This window comes from Plecotus auritus (genome assembly GCF_963455305.1).
Source record: "Plecotus auritus genome assembly, chromosome: 3".
NCBI classification, from domain to species: Eukaryota; Metazoa; Chordata; class Mammalia; order Chiroptera; family Vespertilionidae; genus Plecotus; species Plecotus auritus.
In genome coordinates this window covers 226,046,640-226,065,420 of record NC_137772.1, presented here as the reverse complement: position 1 = coordinate 226,065,420, position 18,781 = coordinate 226,046,640, and the positions used below count along the sequence as shown (strand labels likewise).

The following is an 18,781-nucleotide window of genomic DNA, read 5'->3' as shown; positions in this document are numbered from 1 at the left end:
ACGTGGTCGCTGGGAGCTGTGAGTGAGTGTGCCAGTTACACAGTCATTCTAAGAACGTGGTCGCTGGGAGCTGTGAGTGAGTGTGCCAGTTACACAGTCATTCTAAGAACGTGGTCGCTGGGAGCTGTGAGTGAGTGTGCCAGTTACACAGTCATTCTAAGAACGTGGTCGCTGGGAGCTGTGTGTGTGCCAGTTACACAGTCATTCTAAGAACGTGGTCGCTGGGAGCTGTGAGTGAGTGTGCCAGTTACACAGTCATTCTAAGAACGTGGTCACTGGGAGCTGTGAGTGTGCCAGTTACACAGTCATTCTAAGAACGTGGTCGCTGGGAGCTGTGAGTGTGCCAGTTACACAGTCATTCTAAGAACGTGGTCGCTGGGAGCTGTGAGTGAGTGTGCCAGTTACACAGTCATTCTAAGAACGTGGTCGCTGGGAGCTGTGAGTGTGTGTGCCAGTTACACAGTCATTCTAAGAACGTGGTCGCTGGGAGCTGTGAGTGAGTGTGCCAGTTACACAGTCATTCTAAGAACGTGGTCGCTGGGAGCTGTGAGTGTGCCAGTTACACAGTCATTCTAAGAACGTGGTCACTGGGAGCTGTGAGTGTGTGTGCCAGTTACACAGTCATTCTAAGAACGTGGTCGCTGGGAGCTGTGAGTGAGTGTGCCAGTTACACAGTCATTCTAAGAACGTGGTCGCTGGGAGCTGTGAGTGTGCCAGTTACACAGTCATTCTAAGAACGTGGTCACTGGGAGCTGTGAGTGTGTGTGCCAGTTACACAGTCATTCTAAGAACGTGGTCGCTGGGAGCTGTGAGTGAGTGTGCCAGTTACACAGTCATTCTAAGAACGTGGTCGCTGGGAGCTGTGAGTGAGTGTGCCAGTTACACAGTCATTCTAAGAACGTGGTCGCTGGGAGCTGTGAGTGTGTGTGCCAGTTACACAGTCATTCTAAGAATGTGGTCGCTGGGAGCTGTGTGTGTGCCAGTTACACAGTCATTCTAAGAATGTGGTCACTGGGAGCTGTGAGTGAGTGTGCCAGTTACACAGTCATTCTAAGAACGTGGTCACTGGGAGCTGTGTGTGTGTGTGTGCCAGTTACACAGTCATTCTAAGAATGTGGTCGCTGGGAGCTGTGAGTGTGTGTGCCAGTTACACAGTCATTCTAAGAACGTGGTCACTGGGAGCTGTGAGTGTGCCAGTTACACAGTCATTCTAAGAACGTGGTCGCTGGGAGCTGTGAGTGAGTGTGCCAGTTACACAGTCATTCTAAGAACGTGGTCACTGGGAGCTGTGAGTGTGCCAGTTACACAGTCATTCTAAGAACGTGGTCGCTGGGAGCTGTGAGTGAGTGTGCCAGTTACACAGTCATTCTAAGAACGTGGTCGCTGGGAGCTGTGAGTGTGTGTGTGCCAGTTACACAGTCATTCTAAGAACGTGGTCGCTGGAGGCTGTGAGTGAGTGTGCCAGTTACACAGTCATTCTAAGAACGTGGTCGCTGGGAGCTGTGAGTGAGTGTGCCAGTTACACAGTCATTCTAAGAACGTGGTCGCTGGGAGCTGTGTGTGTGCCAGTTACACAGTCATTCTAAGAACGTGGTCGCTGGGAGCTGTGAGTGAGTGTGCCAGTTACACAGTCATTCTAAGAACGTGGTCGCTGGGAGCTGTGAGTGTGCCAGTTACACAGTCATTCTAAGAACGTGGTCGCTGGGAGCTGTGAGTGAGTGTGCCAGTTACACAGTCATTCTAAGAACGTGGTCGCTGGGAGCTGTGAGTGTGTGTGCCAGTTACACAGTCATTCTAAGAACGTGGTCGCTGGGAGCTGTGAGTGAGTGTGCCAGTTACACAGTCATTCTAAGAATGTGGTCGCTGGGAGCTGTGAGTGTGTGTGCCAGTTACACAGTCATTCTAAGAACGTGTTCGCTGGAAGCTGTGAGTGAGTGTGCCAGTTACACAATCATTCTAAGAACGTGGTCGCTGGGAGCTGTGAGTGTGTGTGCCAGTTACACAGTCATTCTAAGAACGTGGTCGCTGGGAGCTATGAGTGTGTGTGCCAGTTACACAGTCATTCTAAGAACGTGGTCGCTGGGAGCTGTGAGTGTGTGTGCCAGTTACACAGTCATTCTAAGTACGTGGTCACTGGGGGCTGTGAGTGTGTGTGCCAGTTACACGGTCATTCTAAGAACGTGGTCACTTGGAGCTGTGTGTGTGCCAGTTACACAGTCATTCTAAGAATGTGGTCGCTGGGAGCTGTGAGTGAGTGTGCCAGTTACACAGTCATTCTAAGAACGTGGTCGCTGGGAGCTGTGAGTGAGTGTGCCAGTTACACAGTCATTCTAAAAACGTGGTCGCTGGGAGCTGTGTGTGTGCCAGTTACACAGTCATTCTAAGAATGTGGTCGCTGGGAGCTGTGAGTGAGTGTGCCAGTTACACAGTCATTCTAAGTACGTGGTCACTGGGGGCTGTGAGTGTGTGTGCCAGTTACACAGTCATTCTAAGAATGTGGTCGCTGGGAGCTGTGAGTGAGTGTGCCAGTTACACAGTCATTCTAAGAACGTGGTCGCTGGGAGCTGTGTGTGTGCCAGTTACACAATCATTCTAAGAATGTGGTCGCTGGGAGTGTGAGTGTGCCAGTTACACAGTCATTCTAAGAACGTGGTCGCTGGGAGCTGTGAGTGAGTGTGCCAGTTACACAGTCATTCTAAGAACGTGGTCGCTGGGAGCTGTGAGTGAGTGTGCCAGTTACACAGTCATTCTAAGAACGTGGTCGCTGGGAGCTGTGTGTGTGCCAGTTACACAGTCATTCTAAGAACGTGGTCGCTGGGAGCTGTGTGTGTGCCAGTTACACAGTCATTCTAAGAACGTGGTCGCTGGGAGCTGTGAGTGAGTGTGCCAGTTACACAGTCATTCTAAGAATGTGGTCGCTGGGAGCTGTGAGTGTGCCAGTTACACAGTCATTCTAAGAACGTGGTCGCTGGGAGCTGTGTGTGTGCCAGTTACACAGTCATTCTAAGAATGTGGTCGCTGGGAGCTGTGAGTGTGCCAGTTACACAGTCATTCTAAGAACGTGGTCGCTGGGAGCTGTGAGTGTGCCAGTTACACAGTCATTCTAAGAACGTGGTCGCTGGGAGCTGTGAGTGTGTGTGCCAGTTACACAGTCATTCTAAGAACGTGGTCGCTGGGAGCTGTGAGTGTGTGTGCCAGTTACACAGTCATTCTAAGAATGTGGTCGCTGTGAGTGTGAGTGTGCCAGTTACACAGTCATTCTAAGAACGTGGTCGCTGGGAGCTGTGAGTGAGTGTGCCAGTTACACAGTCATTCTAAGAACGTGGTCGCTGGGAGCTGTGAGTGTGTGTGCCAGTTACACAGTCATTCTAAGAACGTGGTCGCTGGGAGCTGTGTGTGTGCCAGTTACACAGTCATTCTAAGAACGTGGTCGCTGGGAGCTGTGAGTGAGTGTGCCAGTTACACAGTCATTCTAAGAACGTGGTCGCTGGGAGCTGTGTGTGTGCCAGTTACACAGTCATTCTAAGAACGTGGTCGCTGGGAGCTGTGTGTGTGCCAGTTACACAGTCATTCTAAGAACGTGGTCGCTGGGAGCTGTGAGTGAGTGTGCCAGTTACACAGTCATTCTAAGAATGTGGTCGCTGGGAGCTGTGAGTGTGCCAGTTACACAGTCATTCTAAGAACGTGGTCGCTGGGAGCTGTGTGTGTGCCAGTTACACAGTCATTCTAAGAATGTGGTCGCTGGGAGCTGTGAGTGTGCCAGTTACACAGTCATTCTAAGAACGTGGTCGCTGGGAGCTGTGAGTGTGCCAGTTACACCGTCATTCTAAGAACGTGGTCGCTGGGAGCTGTGAGTGTGTGTGCCAGTTACACAGTCATTCTAAGAACGTGGTCGCTGGGAGCTGTGAGTGTGTGTGCCAGTTACACAGTCATTCTAAGAATGTGGTCGCTGTGAGTGTGAGTGTGCCAGTTACACAGTCATTCTAAGAACGTGGTCGCTGGGAGCTGTGAGTGAGTGTGCCAGTTACACAGTCATTCTAAGAACGTGGTCGCTGGGAGCTGTGAGTGTGTGTGCCAGTTACACAGTCATTCTAAGAACGTGGTCGCTGGGAGCTGTGTGTGTGCCAGTTACACATTCTAAGAACGTGGTCGCTGGGAGCTGTGAGTGTGTGTGCCAGTTACACAGTCATTCTAAGTACGTGGTCACTGGGAGCTGTGAGTGTGTGTGCCAGTTACACAGTCATTCTAAGAACGTCGTCGCTGGGAGCTGTGAGTGTGTGTGCCAGTTACACAGTCATTCTAAGAACGTGGTCGCTGGGAGCTGTGAGTGTGTGTGCCAGTTACACAGTCATTCTAAGAATGTGGTCGCTGGGAGCTGTGAGTGTGCCAGTTACACAGTCATTCTAAGAACGTGGTCGCTGGGAGCTGTGAGTGAGTGTGCCAGTTACACAGTCATTCTAAGAACGTGGTCGCTGGGAGCTGTGAGTGAGTGTGCCAGTTACACAGTCATTCTAAGAACGTGGTCGCTGGGAGCTGTGAGTGAGTGTGCCAGTTACACAGTCATTCTAAGAACGTGGTCACTGGGAGCTGTGAGTGTGTGTGCCAGTTACACAGTCATTCTAAGAACGTGGTCGCTGGGAGCTGTGAGTGAGTGTGCCAGTTACACAGTCATTCTAAGAACGTGGTCGCTGGGAGCTGTGTGTGTGCCAGTTACACAGTCATTCTAAGAATGTGGTCGCTGGGAGCTGTGAGTGAGTGTGCCAGTTACACAGTCATTCTAAGAACGTGGTCGCTGGGAGCTGTGTGTGAGTGTGCCAGTTACACAGTCATTCTAAGAACGTGGTCGCTGGGAGCTGTGAGTGTGTGTGCCAGTTACACAGTCATTCTAAGAACCTGGTCGCTGGGAGCTGTGAGTGTGTGTGCCAGTTACACAGTCATTCTAAGTACGTGGTCACTGGGGGCTGTGAGTGTGTGTGCCAGTTACACAGTCATTCTAAGAACGTGGTCGCTGGGAGCTGTGAGTGTGCCAGTTACACAGTCATTCTAAGAACGTGGTCACTGGGAGCTGTGAGTGTGTGTGCCAGTTACACAGTCATTCTAAGAACGTGGTCGCTGGGAGCTGTGAGTGTGTGTGCCAGTTACACAGTCATTCTAAGAATGTGGTCGCTGGGAGCTGTGAGTGTGCCAGTTACACAGTCATTCTAAGAACGTGGTCGCTGGGAGCTGTGAGTGAGTGTGCCAGTTACACAGTCATTCTAAGAACGTGGTCGCTGGGAGCTGTGAGTGAGTGTGCCAGTTACACAGTCATTCTAAGAACGTGGTCGCTGGGAGCTGTGAGTGAGTATGCCAGTTACACAGTCATTCTTAGAACATGGTCGCTGGGAGCTGTGTGTGAGTGTGCCAGTTACACAGTCATTCTAAGAACGTGGTCGCTGGGAGCTGTGAGTGTGTGTGCCAGTTACACAGTCATTCTAAGAACGTGGTCGCTGGGAGCTGTGTGTGAGTGTGCCAGTTACACAGTCATTCTAAGAACGTGGTCGCTGGAGCTTTGCGGCAGATAAAAGCCGAGGACTGGGGGCAGCGACACGTTAGTGGCTCCGACCTCCACGTCCGTGCCCTGCCTCCCGCCTCGGGGTATGCTGTTTCCCACCTAAGACTGTGTCTCAGCCCGCCCCGCACTCGGGCCCACACCGGCCGAAGGGACCGCGACGCGGCGCCCGCCCCGCAGACACCCACCGGGTTGTTGCTGGCCTTGCCCGCCAGGATGACGCGGGCCTTGGCCTTGTTCATGTTGAAGTTCCGCAGGTAGGCCTCGTAGATCTGCTTGGCCAGCGACTTGAGGTCCGCCGTTTCCGAGTCGTCCACCTCGTGGTCACACGTAAGGATTTCTGCTTTCAGTTTCGCTTTTTCGGATCTGGGCATCCGTCCAAAACGAATTGCTGCGGGGAGGGAGGGGGGGGGTGGAATGGCGGGGAACAAACAGAGGTGAGCACTGCGGGGAGAGGAGGGCTGGCCGCGCACGCCACGTTCGCGCGGGAATGAACTCGGAGTGAAAGCTGACAGGTCAGGTCGGAGCTGCCTCAGCCCGCTCCCTTCCCGCTTTGGAGACACAGGAAGACCCAGGCCCCGCTGCTCCTGCCCTTTTCAGAGGTCACAGTGCCCGGCCAGGGTGGCTCCGGGTTGAACGTCGACCTGTGGACCCGGAAGTCACGGTTAGATGCCCGGTCGGGGCACACGCCTTGGGTGGTGGGCGTGCAGGAAGCAGCTGATCAATGAGTCTCTCTCATCGCTGATGTTTCTCTCTCTCTCTCTCTCTCTCTCTCCCTGAATTCTCTTCCTCTCTGAACTCAATAAAGACACCTATTTAAAAAAATTTTTTAACGTTAAAATAAAAGGCAACAGCATGAGCCATTGCTTTGGTGGGACGGGTCCCGGCTGCCGCCACGGGTGCGTCATCGGTCTGTGATGAAGGAGGTGAAGGGGGGCCTCGCACCTTTTTCTTTCTCCAGAAGGTAGACTGCAACTCTTATGAGCTCGTTATTTTATTTTTTAATGTTTTTATTGATTTCAGAGAGGAAGAGAGAGAGAGAGAAACGTCCATGATGAGAGAGAATCATGGGTCGGCTGCCTCCTGCAGGCCCCTCCCTGGGGATCGAGCCCGAAACCTGGGCCTGTGCCCTGACCGGGGATCGAACTGTGACCTCCTGGTTCCTAGGCCGACGCTCAATCTCTGAGCGCCTGGTAGGGCTGAACTCGTTATTTTAAATTTACTTGCACATAATGACTGGCACGTTCTAAAACGGGAATAGGCTTCAGTGCAATTGAACTCCCAACAGGGGAGGGTGCTTACACTGGCACGTGCTTCCTGTGTGTGCCATGAACCCACGGCCCTGCCTACCATCGGCGACTTACAACCGGTTTAAAGTCTCACGTCACCGAGTCTCGGCGTCTGACGCTTCTAACAGTGACTCCCGCGCTGGGCTGGCCTCAGCTACCCGAGGCGCTTCCTGACCCGGGCACTTACAGCATGGCGTGACCCGGGCATTTACGGCATGGCATGACCCGGGCATTTACAGCGTGGCATGACCCGGGCATTTATGGCCACGGCACGACCCGGGCATTTATGGCCACGGCATGACCCGGGCATTCCAGGCCGCGGCACGTGCTTTCCAAAGAGCCCCTTCCGACGGAGAGCGGCGGGACGCGAGGCGGGCGGAGCACGGCGGCAGCCTTCCCTACCGTTATGGGACATCCCGACCGACAGGCACTTGTGGAAGCGGCAGTACTGGCACTTGTTGCGGTTCTTCTTCTGGATCTTGCAGCTCCGCTCGCACTTGTCGTACGCCAGCTTCAGGCGGATCGTCCGCCGGAAGAAGCCCTGGGGGACGCGCGGGGCGTGAGCCGACGCCGAGGCTCCAGCCACACCCCTTGTTCACGCGGCACCTCTTGGCATGAGCTAAACTCAGAGACACGGCTCTGAAAAGTCTGATGCAACTGGGGCGAGTTGAAAAAAATTTAAATTTCCTTACAGGTAAAAGTAGAAATAAGAAAACGAGGCGAAATTCAAAAGAGTCTCCAAGTACCCTCATCTGGCTTGGAGGGACCCAGTTCTGAGCCCCAGAGAGCTGCTCAGTGCGGTTACAGTTTACACAGGGTTTTTCATGTATTCTTTTTTTTTTTTTTAAATATATATTTTATTGATATTTTACAGAGAGGAAGGGAGAGGAATAGAGAGCTAGAAACATTGATGATAGAGAAACATCAATCAGCTGCTTCCTGCACACCTCCCACTGGGGATGTGCCCGCAACCAAGGTACATGCCCTTGACCGGAATCGAACCCGGGACCCCTCAGTCCGCAGGCTGACGCTCTATTCACTGAGCCAAACCGGTTTTGGCTCATGTATTCTTTTTAAAAATATGTTTTTATTGATTTCAGAGAGGAAGGGAGAGGGAGAGAGAGAGAGAAACATCGATGATGGGAGAGAATCATGGATCAGCTGCCTCCTGCACACCCCCTACTGGGGATGGAGCCTGCAATCTGGGCCTGTGCCCTGACTGGGCATCCAATGTGACCTGGTTCATAGGCTGATGCTCAATCCCTGAGCCACGCTGAGCCACATCCTACCTGCACACCAGGCTGCCTCACGTGGCCGTCCTACCTGCACACCAGGCTGCCTCACGTGGCCGTCCTACCTGCACACCAGGCCGCCTCACGTGGCCATCCTACCCGCACACCAGGCTGCCTCACGTGGCCATTCTACCCGCACACCAGGCTGCCTCACGTGGCCGTCCTACCTGCACACCAGGCCGCCTCACGTGGCCGTCCTACCTGCACACCAGGCTGCCTCACGTGGCCATCCTACCTGCACACCAGGCTGGCTCACGTGGCCGTCCTACCTGCACACCAGGCTGATTCACGTGGCCATCCTACCTGCACACCAGGCTGGCTCACGTGGCCGTCCTACCTGCGCACCAGGGTGGTCCACGTGGCCGTCCTACCTGCACACCAGGGTGGTCCACGTGGCCGTCCTACCTGCACACCAGGCTGCCTCACGTGGCCGTCCTACCTGCACACCAGGGTGGTCCACGTGGCCATCCTACCTGTGCACCAGGCTGATTCACGTGGCCATCCTACCTGCGCACCAGGCTGATTCACGTGGCCATCCTACCTGCGCACCAGGCTGATTCACGTGGCCATCCTACCTGCGCACCAGGCCGCCTCACGTGGCCATCCTACCTGTGCACCAGGCTGATTCACGTGGCCATCCTACCTGCACACCAGGCTGCCTCACGTGGCCATCCTACCTGCACACCAGGCTGGCTCACGTGGCCGTCCTACCTGCACACCAGGCTGCCTCACGTGGCTGTCCTACCTGCACACCAGGCTGGCTCACGTGGCTGTCCTACCTGCACACCAGGCTGCCTCACGTGGCCGTCCTACCTGCACACCAGGCTGGCTCACGTGGCCATCCTACCTGCACACCAGGCTGCCTCACGTGGCCATCCTACCTGCGCACCAGGCTGCCTCACGTGGCCGTCCTACCTGCGCACCAGGCTGGCTCGAGGCAGGGTGCCGGTGTTGGGAGAATGCAGGGTGCAACGTCCATTAGAGGCCGTGGCATTCTCCAAACACTAGTAAGACGCCAGCGTGCGCAGGGAAGGGACCCCCTGTACCCAGCACTCAGACGACCAGCTCTGCTGTGCATCACGGCATGAGGCCGCCCTGACATGTGCCTGTAATTGTAAGAGGACGCGATGCCGTGGGAGCTGCAGGGGACGGCACGTGGTCCTTCTCACTGTCACGCTGGAGAGCCACCGAAGGGCCAGTGACCCAGTGGGCAGAATGCCGGGGACACGGCCTGACCTTCTGAGCCGCTGGCCCTGCGTCACGTGTGTGTGGCGGTCTGGCCGAGCGAGCCTGAGAACGAGGAGCTGCACGAGGGTGATGGGGGGGGCGGGGGTCCGGAGCAGCTGGGCGGGGCAGCACCAGGCTGGCTGCCGCCAGGCGCTGTGGGCCGCAGAGCGAGAGCGACACTGTACGTCCGTCCCTGGCCGCCGCGGGACCATTGCCCTCCCTGGCGCGCTGGTGAGGGTGAGAGAGACGGGACCGAAGCTCCCAGCCTCGCATCCAAGTGAAGGGCCCCTGAGCGCGGCGTACGTGCCTTTAGAGCGGCGTTTACGGGGCCAGTGCGGGGCCTGCCAGGCTCTCCGAGGAGAGACATCCCTGTTGCTTAGCTCAGTTTCACCTCCGCTGCCGTTTGCAGATCTGTTTTCGCAATGACAAACATCCTGTATAAAGGAAAAGGGCCCTGGCCGGTGTGGCTCAGTGGATAGAGTGTCGACCTGTGGACCGAAGGGTCCCGGGTTCGATTCTGGTCAAGGGCATGCACCTCGGTTGCAGGCTCCTCCCCGGCCCAGGCCCTGGTTGGGACGCGTGCGGGAGGTGACCCATCGATGTGTTTCTCTCCCATCGCTATTTCTCTCTGTCTCTCCCTCTCTCTTCCACTCGCTCTAAAAGCCAATGGGAAAATGTCCTCGGGTGAGGGTTAAAAATAAGAAAAGAAAATAAAATGAACCACACATGGTCCCTAGAGGAGGCCACCTGTTTCCTCCTCGGGGGCCCACGTACCTTGCAGCCTTCACACGCGTGAACCCCGTAATGGTAGCCCGAGGCTTTGTCCCCACAGATTCTGCATTCGATGTTGAGTGCTGTGCTGGAGGCCTCGTCGGCGCTGCCGGGGACCACAGGATAGGAGACCGATGAGGGGCTCGAAGCCGGGGAAAGCGTGTCTGAGGACAGACAGGAGACACTGGTGAGTTTTCACGGCATCCCCTCCGCCCCCCCCCCCCCCCCCCCCCCCCCCGTCAACTTCATGAGAGTCTGATTTCACAGGGGAGAGGCTGGGGGAGGAGCGTCAGCGGTGGGAGGGGCTCCCAGCCTGAGTCGCCCCGTCCTGGGCTGTCCCAGCCCCTCCTGTGCCCCTACCACGGCCATGCGCTGGCACCGCCCACACGCCTGCCGAGCTGCCCGCGTCCTAGACCTGCAGACCCGGCCGTCTCGCCGGTCCCTGCACCCACGGGCTCCCCGAGCCCCCGGCCTGGCGCATCCTACAGAACCCGCTACTTTGTCTGCTTCCTCCAGCGCTTCTGCAATGAACTCAGCAAACTGCACGGCACGAAGCTCGAGAACCCACGTGGGCAACGCCAAGCCAAGCGTGGCCCGTGGAGGAAAGAACAAGCTGGACGCTCTCTTTTTAAAATATATGTTTTCACTGACGTCAGAGAGGAGGGGAGAGGGAGAGAGAGAGAGAGAGAGATGTCAGAGAGGAGGGGAGAGGGAGAGAGAGAGAGAGAGAGAGTGATGTCAGAGAGGAGGGGAGAGGGAGAGAGAGAGAGAGAGAGTGATGTCAGAGAGGAGGGGAGAGGGAGAGAGAGATGTCAGAGAGGAGGGGAGAGGGAGAGAGAGAGAGAGAGAGAGAGTGATGTCAGAGAGGAGGGGAGAGGGAGAGAGAGAGAGAGAGATGTCAGAGAGGAAGGGAGAGGGAGAGAGAGATGTCAGAGAGGAAGGGAGAGGGAGAGAGAGATGTCAGAGAGGAAGGGAGAGGGAGAGAGATGTCAGAGAGGAAGGGAGAGGGGGAGAGAGAGAGAGATGTCAGAGAGGAAGAGAGAGGGAGAGAGAGAGAGAGAGATGTCAGAGAGGAAGGGAGGGGGGGAGAGAGAGAGATGTCAGAGAGGAAGGGAGAGGGAGAGAGAGAGATGTCAGAGAGGAAGGGAGAGGGAGAGAGAGAGATGTCAGAGCAGAAGGGAGAGGGAGAGGGAGAGAGATTTCAGAGAGGAAGGGAGAGGGAGAGAGAGTTAGAAACATCGATGAGAGAGAAACATCAATCAGCTGCCTCCTGCACACCCCCCCACTGGGGATGTGCCTGCACCCAAGGTACATGCCCTTGACCGGAATCGAACCCGGGACCCTTGAGTCCGCAGGCCGACGCTCTATCCACAGAGCCAAACCGGTTTTGGCTGGACTCTCTCTTTTTAAAAATATATGTTTACTCATGTCAGAGAGGAAGGGAGAGGGAGAGATGGAAACATCCATGATGAGAGGGAATCATGGACTAGCTGCCTCCTGCACGCCCCCCACTGGGGACCGAGCCTGTCACCCGGGCCTGTGCCCTGACCGGGAAGTGAACCCTGACCTCCTGGTTCACAGGTCGACGCTCCGCCCTGAGCTGACAAGGCTCAGCTGCACCTGTCAGGAAATGAAGGAGAGGCCACGGAACGGGACGACATATTTGCAAAACACACGTCTGATCAGAGATTCGTCACTCAAGTACACAAAGGAGCCTTCACCGTCCCAACAGTGAAACTGCCCAACTGGGGACGGGCATCGGTCTGCGAGGGCGCCGCTGGCGAGGGCGGGCCGGCCGCAGGCGGGCGTGTGCAGCGATGCCATGTGCCGGCGCCGGTCGCTAGGAAACGGAACGAACACAACAGTGACGTCACCACACCCGTCAGCCTGGCCAGCTCCAAACACTGACGCCACCGCGCAGGCCAGGACGCGGGGCAGCCGGACCCCCGGCACAGCCACGCAGAGGGCAGGCCGCAGAGTCCCCTGAGCAAGAGGAACTGCCTTCCCGGGGACTCGCCCGAGCCGTCGGACCATGGACGGCCACACAGAAACCAAGCTCGAGTGCGCCCCGCGGCTTTCTTCACGGCCCGACGGCCGAGTCTGCGGGCCGGCGAGCGAAGGAGCGGCTCTGGGGCAGGCAGGGCTGCGGGGCCGGGAGAACGATCGTTGCGCCGTGGGGCCGGGCGGCCGGCTGAAGACGGGGGCACAGGGGCTCCTTGGCCGTCGGGAAGCTCCTCGTATGAAAACGCGACCGTGGACGCAGGAGGCTATGCGCTTGTCAAAACCCACAGAACGGTCAGTACCGAGCGGACCTGGATGTGGCCGATAAAGCAAACATAACGCGGGAGGTCTGGGGGGCCCGCATGGAAGGCAGAGTGCCCCCCCGAAGAACCTAGGGGGTCCCACGTGCCCGGAACAAGCTCGCTGAAGGGCGGAGGCGCTGACTTGGAAGCTGGGGGATGGCGGGGTCGGACGCGAAAGGCTACAGCGCCCGGAGCGCCGCCCGCGGGCCCATGAAGCAGCCGCGGGGCCGGGCTAACAGGTCTGAGGCCCCGCACACGCGCCTGGGCACGAACGCCTGCTGGGGTGGGTGGCGGAGCGCGGGGCCGGGCCCTCCTGCCGGAGCCGGGAGCGGGACAGCAGGAGGATGGGCTAGAATGGCCCCGCGGAGAAGGCTGGTGCCGACGGCGAGGTGTACAGACGCGCGTTACTACGTCTTTGCTCCGTTGGCTGAGAGAGACGGAAAGAAAAGGGACGCGGGGGCAACCTGAAATGACCCGAGGGGACGCCCCCGGGGCTCCCAGGAGCTGGACCCGGCCTGGTCCCACCACTCACGGTGGGCGGCCTCAGAATTCATGGGCCATGTGGCGAAGGGCTTTGCCTCGGTATTGGGCAAAGCTACTTCTGGCGTCCAAGCAAGGCCTGGAAGGATAGAGCAGGGGTGGGCAAACTTTTTGACTCGAGGGCCACAATGGGTTCTTCAACTGGACCGGAGGGCCGGAACAAAAGCATGGATGGAGTGTTTGTGTGAACTAATATAAATTCAAAATAAAGGAGCAGAGGGGAGAGCAAGAGAACCGGATAGAACAGCCGGATCCGGCCCGCGGGCCGTAGTTTGCCCACGGCTGGGCTAGAGCAAAGCTCAAGAACATCTGCAGGAAGACAAAAACGCCGTCACCAACACAACGTGTGACATCCAATCAAAAATGACAAACACACAGAAGCAGAAAATATGACCCGTAACCAGGAGGAAAATCACTGCACTGAAACTGACCCAGAAACCAGCCAGGTGCTAGGTTTTGTCGACAAGAGGTCTGTTTAAACGTCCAGGAAGCCAGATGAAAGACCGAACATGTTAGGTAGGGAGAGTGATTAAAAACAAACCATGATATCCTAATACCTGATGGGAAGAACATACTGAATGGGATTGGGAGAAGGTTAGGCCAGAAGGAAGATCGGTAAACTCAAAGACATCGCAAAATGAACTGTCCACAACAGAACACAGACTGAAATGAGACTGGGGAAGAAGAAGGAGGAGGAGGAGAAAGAACATAGTTTCATCTGTGAAATCTACCAAGCATTTAAAAAATAAAATCAGTCCTAACCGGTTTGGCTCAGTGGATAGAGCGTCAGCCTGCAGACTCAAGGGTCCCAGGTTCGATTCCGGTCAAGGGCATGTACCTTGGTTGTGGGCACATCCCCTGTAGGGGGTGTGCAGGAGGCAGCTGATCGATGTTTCTCTCTCATCGATGTTTCTAACTCTCTCTCTCTCCCCCTCTCTGTAAAAAATCAATAAAATATATTTTTTAAAATAAATAAATAAAATCAATTCTACAAAAATACTTCCAAAAAAACGGAAGAGGAGGGAATACTCCCTAACTCACCCAGGAGGCCAGCATTAATCTAATACCAACACCAGACAAAGACGACAAGAAAAGAAAATAGAACCAATACACCTCATGTACATGGAGGCACAGATTCCTAAAATGTTAGCAAGTGAAATCCAACAATACACGAAGACCAAGTAGGATTTATCCTGGAAATGCAAGGTGTCTCAACCTGTGAAAATCTAACAATGTAGTTCACTAAACGAACATACTAAGAAGGAAAAACAATTTGATCCTCTTACTTGATGCAGGAAAAGTATCGGGAAAGAACCCAACATCCATTCTTGATAAAAACTCACAGAGAACTAGAATTAGAAGGGAACTTCCTCAACCTGATGAAGAGCAGTTATAAAAAACTATGCAGGCCAGACGGGAGAGGCAAGAAATATTCAAAGTGATGAACAGCAAGAACCTACAAGCAAGATTATTCTACCCAGCAAAGCTATCATTCAGAGTTGAAAGTCAGATAAAGAGCTTCACAGACAAGAAAAAGCTAAAGGAGTTCATCACCACCAAAGCAGGATTACATGAAATGCTGAAGGGTATTCTTTAAGAAGAGGAAGAAGAAGAAAAAGGTAAAGATAAAAATTATGAACAGCAAAATGACATCAAATACATACCTACCAACAAGTGAATCTAAAAATCAAGTGAATAGAAAATCTGAAGAACAGAATGGACTGGTGAATATAATAGAATCAGGGGCATAGAAAGGGAGTGGACTGACAATTCTCAGGGGGAAGGGGGTGTGAGGGGTGCGGGAAGAGATTGGACAAAAATCTTAGACCTATGGATGAAGACAGTGGCGGGGGGTAAGGGCATGGGGTGGGGTGGGGTGGGGAATCAGGTGGAGGGGAGCTATGGGGGAAAAAAAAAGAGGAACACCTGTAATAATCTGAACACTAAAGATTTATTTTTAAAAAAGCTATAGCTAACATCATACTTAGTGGCAAGAGACTGAAGAAATGCTCCCTCTAGGAGCAGGAACAAGGCGGGAATGTGTCAAGTCCCCTCAGCGTTGTCCTGGAGGTTCTAACCCAGCCGTGGGCAAACTATGGCCCGCGGGCCGGATCTGGCCCGTTCAGCTGTTCTATCCGGCCCGCGGAGCCGAAAGAGCAGAGGGTTCTCTTGCTCTCCCCTCCGCTCCTTTACTTTGAATTTATATTAGTTCACACAAACACTCCATCCATGCTTTTGTTCCGGCCCTCCGGTCCAGTTTAAGAACCCATTGTGGCCCTCGAGTCAAAAAGTTTGCCCAGAATCTAACCTGTGTAATAGGACAAGAACAATAAATAAAAGGCATCCAGCTAGAAAAGGAAGAAGGGAAACTGTCTTTATGTGCAGATGACACAGCTATCTGTGTAGGAAATCCTAAGGAAAGTTCATAAAACTACTGGAACGGATTCATCAGTTGAACAAGAGTGTGGGATATGAGATTAACGGCCAATCAACTGCATTTTTATCAACAGCAACGAATGATCGGAAATTGAAATGTGAAAACTATTTACAACCGCATCCAAAAGTGTGAGACACCTAGCCATCCGTCTGACAAGACACGCGAAAGACGCATACACGGAAAACAACAAAACATTGCTGAGGGCAGCTAAAGGCCTAGCCCAGTGGTCGGCAAACTCATTCGTCCACAGAGCCAAATATCCACAGCACAACGATTGACATTTCTTTGGAGAGCCACATTTTTTAAACTTAAACTTCTTCGAACGCCACTTCTTCAAAATAGACTCGCCCAGGCCATGGTCTTTTGTGGAAGAGCCACACTCAAGGGGCCAAAGAGCCACATGTGGCTCGCGAGCCGCAGTTTGCCGACCACGGGCCTAGAGTGAATGGAGAAGTCAAGTCCTGGCTCAGAAGACTCAGCATTCTTTTTTTTTTTTTTTTTAAATATATTTTATTGATATTTTACAGAGAGGAAGGGAGAGGGATAGAGAGCTAGAAACATCGATGAGAGAGAAACATCGATCAGCTGCCTCCTGCACACCCCCAACTGGGGATGTGCCCGCAACCAAGGTACATGCCCTTGACCGGAATCGAACCCGGGACCCTTCAGTCCACAGCCCGACGCTCTATCCGCTGAGCCAAACCGGTTTCGGCAAGACTCAGCATTCTTAAGATGCCCGTTCTCCCCACAGTGATCAGCGGATTCAACGCAACCCCAGGCAAAGCCTCCGCAGGCTGCTTTGGGATAAGCGGACACGCTGATTCTAGAGCAGGGGTGGGCAAACTTTTTGACTCGAGGGCCACAATGGGTTCTTAAACTGGACCGGAGGGCCGGAACAAAAGCATGGATGGAGTGTTTGTGTGAACTAATATAAATTCAAAGCAAAGGAGCGGAGGGGAGAGCAAGAGAACCCTCTGCTCTTTTGGCTCCACGGGCCGGATAGAACAGCCGAACGGGCTGGATCCGGCCCGCGGGCCGTAGTTTGCCCACGGCTAGTCTAGAGTGAACGTGGGAATGCAAAGGGCCCAGGATCCTCAAACGTCTTCAGGGAAGAAGCATCAAGTGGAGGACGGACGCCCCCCGACCTCGGGAGTCTGTGGCATTGGTGTCACATGAGACCCACGCATCCACGGGACGGAACAGAGTCCAGAAACAGACGCCCACACCATGGCTGGCGATTCCGGACAATGTGGAGGCCCTGGGTGGAGGCGGCCGCCGATCTGATAAACGCCGAGAGAACATTGACAGGCGCAAAGGGAAGGAGAGCCGTGAGCATCAGTGTGACCCCAAGAACAGACTTCCGGAAGCGACTGTGGGTCAGACACGGATTCTCAGGTCGGACGCAGGGCACGGTCCGTGAAGGAAACAGCTCTGGCCGTCGGACGCCGTCACATCCAGGGCGCCATGCTCCTGGAGGGGCCCCGATCAGAGGAAGAGGGGACAGCCTGGACCCGGGGGAGCAGGCATAAACCACGCAGCTCGCCAAAGCGCGCAGGCCCGGGTGCAGGCCCGGGTGTTCCTGCAGCAGCAGCAGCAGCAGCGAGCAGCTCCGCTCAGAGACGGGCCGGAGGTTTGAACAGAAGCTTCGCCAGAGAAGATGCAAGGCAAATGCGTGAATGAGAAGGTGCTCCCCCCCCCCGCCCCCGCCCCTGCTCCTGGCTGGCCCACCGCCCCTCCTGCCACCTCCTGTCAACAGTGTCTGTTTCCCCCCCCCCCTACTTCAGAGCACGCCCTCCCCACTGCCGTCTGTCCTCGGTTTTACCCGTGAACCGCTTCCCGCCGTGGAAGGTCACGGAAACCACCGTCCAGGGGCGGAAATGAGTGAGAAGAACGCGGCAGAGAGGAGCCGGGGAGGGAAAGGGCCCGAGACCTTCACCAGACGTGGCCACGGAGACCCTTCTCGCGACTCCCCCAGGGCCCCCGTGTCCCCCTCTCGGCCGGAAACCGCACCCAGACCTCGTTCCCGGCCACAAGATGCCGCCCCTCGCTGATGTAGGTCACCTGCTCCAGGCCCCCCCAAGACCACTTCCGCCCAGGAGCCCTGTGCCCAGCCCCGCCCAGACGGGGCCCTCAAACCAGGTGCGCTCACAGCACGTGCTGGGGTGGGTATTTTTCCCGCTGACTTTCAGGAAGGGTGGAAGGGAGCGGGAGGGAAGGGGAAGGTGGGGGGGGGAGAGAGATCCGTGTGACAAAGACACGTGGACTGACTGCCTCCCGCACACGCCCAGACCAGGGATGGGGATCAAATGTGCAATCCGGGCATGTGCCCTTGACCGGGACTTGAACCCCAGACCCCTCAGCCTGCTGGGCGGCACTCTAACCCCCGAGTCATGCTGGCCGGGGCTGCCTGGTCGTTCCTAATGCCGGAAGTGGAGGTGGCTCGTGTACCTGCCAGGGTTAAAAGGCAGTGGCCCGGCCGGCGTGGCTCAGGGTCGACCTAGGAACCAGGAGGTCACGGTCGATTCCCGGTCAGGACACACGCCCGGGGTGCGGGCTTGAACCCCAGTGCGGGGCATGCAGGAGGCAGCCAGCCAAGGGTTCTCCCTCATCATGGATGTTTCTCTCTCTCCCTCCCCCTTCCTCTCTGACATCAATAAAAATATATATTTTTTTGGAAAAGGCGTCATTTTTATTACACCAGGGGTGTCTGTTTTCAAGGAATTCAGGAGGGGCACACGCAGGGCTACAGTCGTTGCATGAAAGATGTCACTGTCGCTGCAGGAGATGTGACCCCCCTTCCCCCCCCAACTCCCCTCCCCCTTCTCCCCCCCCACCCCCCCCCCCCCCCCGCTAAAGGGCACCTCTCCTCGGTGGAGAAATAGGCTCTCCCGGAACCGCACACTCACCCGTGATGACAGAGCCCTCTGACCCGGGGCCGCTCCCTAGATACTGGTAGTCGGTGAAGCTGAAGCTTCCGGAGCTGTCCTCGCCGATGGACTGGGACATCTCCTGGATGCTCCCCATCTCCTGCAGGAACTCCTCAGACAGCGGGCTCTCCAGGTCCTCGGCCTCGAGGGGGAAGAGGGAGCAGATGGGGCTCTCGGTGTCCACCATCCTGCCCAGCGGCGCCGGCCGCCCGGCCCGCGCCAACCCGCTGCCAGGAGCTGGAGGAGAGAGGAGTGGCCGGTGAAGCTGACCCGGAGGGACACGGTCCCCACTCCCGAAAACGTCCCTTACCGGGAAGACGCCCGTGCACCGGTACCCCTCTTTTTTCTTTTTTAAATGTTTTTATTGATTTTTTTTTAGAGAGAAGAAGGGAGAGGGAGAGGGAGAGAGAGAAACATCCATGATGAGAGAGACTCATGGATCAGCTG

The 18,781-nt window shown here is 55.5% G+C and overlaps 1 protein-coding gene across 6 annotated transcripts in view; it reads right to left on the bottom strand.

The window, feature by feature from the left end:
* Nucleotides 1-18,781, bottom strand: part of PPARA (peroxisome proliferator activated receptor alpha) — a 65,281-nt gene that overhangs the window by 16,245 nt on the left and 30,255 nt on the right. For all 6 annotated transcript variants that reach the window (XM_080660979.1, XM_080660977.1, XM_080660975.1 and 3 more), the window contains 4 exons: nucleotides 18,314-18,571; nucleotides 10,131-10,291; nucleotides 7,240-7,378; nucleotides 5,737-5,939 (listed from right to left, as the gene is read on the bottom strand). In XM_080660979.1, coding sequence (XP_080517105.1) covers nucleotides 5,737-5,939; nucleotides 7,240-7,378; nucleotides 10,131-10,291; nucleotides 18,314-18,521 — 711 coding nt within the window. In that variant the 5' untranslated portion in view covers nucleotides 18,522-18,571. The remainder of the gene's footprint in view (nucleotides 1-5,736; nucleotides 5,940-7,239; nucleotides 7,379-10,130; nucleotides 10,292-18,313; nucleotides 18,572-18,781) is intronic.